General features: G+C 59.7%; 1 protein-coding gene across 1 annotated transcript in view; it reads left to right on the top strand.

The window, feature by feature from the left end:
- The window catches only part of CD19 (CD19 molecule), a 9,628-nt gene that overhangs the window by 763 nt on the left and 5,910 nt on the right, over window positions 1–2,955 (top strand). Inside the window, exons 3-7 of the mRNA XM_015559502.1 lie at window positions 95–104; window positions 188–497; window positions 627–920; window positions 1,959–2,069; window positions 2,310–2,358. Of these exons, the coding sequence (XP_015414988.1) occupies window positions 95–104; window positions 188–497; window positions 627–920; window positions 1,959–2,069; window positions 2,310–2,358 (774 nt within the window). The remainder of the gene's footprint in view (window positions 1–94; window positions 105–187; window positions 498–626; window positions 921–1,958; window positions 2,070–2,309; window positions 2,359–2,955) is intronic.

Genomic DNA, 2,955 nt, shown 5'->3' with positions numbered 1-2,955 from the left:
CGGGGGGGAGGGGGGGCTGGATGAGAGGAGGGCAGCCCGGCATGGACGGAAGAGGGTCCGGAGGGTGGGGCTGGAAGGCCTGAGGACCCAGCAGGAAGCCAGTTGTAAGTGGCTCCTGCAAATGCCTCCAGCTTTGTGACTTCAACACTGAACTGCTCCGAATCTCCCTGTCTCATTTCTCTCTGAGATGCTGCTCCTCTGTCTCTCTCTGGATCTTTGTTTCTATTTACCTCTGTCTTTCTGGGTCTCTGGGTTCCTCTGCCTCTCCTGGATGTCTCCGCATCTGGTTCTGGGTCTCTTCCCAGGGGAGCTGTTCCGTTGGAAGGCTTCAAACCTAGACGGCCCAGGCTGCGACCTGGGGAACAGGTCCTCAGAGGACCCCAGGCCCTCCCCTGATGGCCTCACAAGCTCCCAGCTCTATGTCTGGGCCACGGATCACGCTGAGAGTTGGGAGGTAGACCCTGCTTGTGCTCCCCCTAACCGCAGTTCAAACCAAGGTAAGATGCTAGGGAAATGCCAGCAAGTGAGGGGGCCAGGGATGGAGGATGGTGATTGGGAACTGGAGGGCTGGTTTGTGGGGGAGGAGACTCAAAGGCCTACACTAGCCCTGGCTCTCCTTGCCCCAGACCTCACAGTGAACCCTGGCTCTACACTCTGTCTGCCCTGTGGGGTGCCTTCTGCTTCCGAGGCCAGAGGACCCATCTCCTGGATCCACGTGCACCCCAGAAAGCCCAACATCTCATTGCTGAGCCTCAACCTGAGTGAGGAGGCTCCCGTCAGAGAGATGTGGGTCCCGGGCACCCTCAGGGGAGGGGCCGCTCTGTGGCTGCGTCAGGCCACAGCTCGAGATGCTGGCACCTATCATTGTTACCATGGCAACACGACCATCGAGATGCAGCTGAGAGTCACTGCCCAGTCAGGTAGGGGTCCTCCCAATTGTGGAGCCACTTACAACTGGCTTCCTGCTGGGTCCTCAGCCTGTGTGCAGGGCTATTGGGGAGAACTGGAAGCCAGCCCACCTTGGCTCCTCTTGGCTGGTGCAACCTGCGCCCGAGACCCAACCACTACCCTGAACACTGACGCCACCTCCTTGCTCCTTGCTTCCAAGATACTGCTGTTCGGGGTCTCCTCCTCCCACCGGCTGCTCCTCCCGTCAGCTTTGGTAGAGCCTTCCTCCCCCGCTCCCCACCATGGGAGCCCTGAGCCCTCTTCTTATTCCTGTTCACACTCTCTCGTTCTTGTCTACACTCTTCCTAGTGGATCTCCTTTACTCCCTTGGCTCCTTGGACCACCATGCCTTGGTGACTGGCTTCTAGGCTCCATACCCCTACCCCCAGCCACCTCCTGGGGTTGCCGTTGGATGTCCCGTGGACGCTGTAGCTCCACATGTACAAAAAAAATGAAACGCAATGTGTTCCCCACACAGAGTCTTCTGGGCGCCCCTGTGGAAGTGAAGCACATTACACCTTGCCCACATGCCAAAACCAGGAGTCTGGGCATCCTTCCTTTGCCTTACCCCACCCATCAAGTTTGTCACGGTGTTCTGCCCGTTTTCCTCCCTAATACAATCCGACCGTGCTACCCTAAACAGTTCTCAAACTCCGTCTCGACTCCCACTCCAAACGTACCCCGGCACCTTGCTGCCTCCCACCTTCAACTTTGTGAACTCAACTCTGCCCTCCACCTTGAGTGTGGCGGTCCTTCCCTGCAGCAGGAAGCTGGTCCTCATCACCTGATCCTCACATTTCAGGGTTTGCTTCTGAGATACTCACTAGACACTGGGCCAGGCTCTGAGGCACAGCCCCGGCTTCAGAGAGAAGGAGGGGAGCCCTCCTTGTCGCATGGGACCTCAGGGTCGGTGTCCTGCCCCGTCCCCCGGGTTTATGGCCTTTTGAGGTCCTGAGACTGGGCAGTAAGATGCCAGCCCTGGTCCTGGTCTCATAGCCCCTCCCCCCCAGCTATACGGCAGTGGTTGCTGGAGGCTGGTGGCTGGAGAGTCCCTGTCACGACACTGGTTTACCTGATCTTCTGCATGGGGTTGGTGGCGAGCTTTCTCTATCTGCGAAGAGGTGAGTCATGTACACCGTCTCCCTCAGGAGAGCCACACTGGCCAGTCTTACACCGTCTCCTCCTCCCCCACAGACTACAATCCTGCCCCCCATCCTCCTCTAAGTGCCCTCCAGACTTCCTCAGCCCCTTGGAATTTGAACTCCCAGCTCCTCCCTTGGCCCAAGTGCCCTAGCCAGCACCCCCAAAATCTTCACCCAGCCAAGGAGCTCTCCTCTGATCATTCCATTCACTCCCACCAGCCCTGACCCGGAGGAGGAAAAGGCAGCGAATGACTGATCCCACCAGGAGGTAATGACCAGGTACCCCCCGCCCCCCCCCTGTATCCGGCTCCTGCACTTTCACTCAGTGCTTTGCTTGCTGTTTCCTCTGCGGAGGGCGCCTTTATCTCTGTGGTGGAAACGCTGCCAACTTTCCAACCCCAGCTCCAAAACTACCTCTTTTGTGAGGTGAACCCAGAGCCCTCTGTGCGGGCTGCAGTGACCCCAGAGCCCGCTCTCAGGCTGCAGTGACCCCAGAGCCCTCTCTCAGGCTGCAGTGCCCCCAGAGCCCGCTCTGTGGGCTGCAGTGACCACAGTGCCCGCTCTCAGGCTGCAGTGACCCCAGAGCCCTCTCTCAGGCTGCAGTGCCCCCAGAGCCCGCTCTGTGGGCTGCAGTGACCACAGTGCCCGCTCTCAGGCTGCAGTGACCCCAGAGCCCTCTCTCAGGCTGCAGTGCCCCCAGAGCCCTCTCTCAGGCTGCAGTGACCCAGAGCCCTCTGTGCGGGCTGCAGTGACCCCAGAGCCCGCTCTCAGGCTGCAGTGACCCAGAGCCCTCTCTCAGGCTGCAGTGACACCAGAGCCCTCTTTCAGGCTGCAGTGACCCAGGGCCCGCTCTCAGGCCGCAGTG

Source organism: Myotis davidii, unplaced genomic scaffold, assembly GCF_000327345.1.
Source record: "Myotis davidii unplaced genomic scaffold, ASM32734v1 scaffold934, whole genome shotgun sequence".
NCBI classification, from domain to species: Eukaryota; Metazoa; Chordata; class Mammalia; order Chiroptera; family Vespertilionidae; genus Myotis; species Myotis davidii.
The sequence above is the reverse complement of the archived record's forward strand: the minus strand, read 5'-3'. Positions and strand labels throughout refer to the sequence as shown.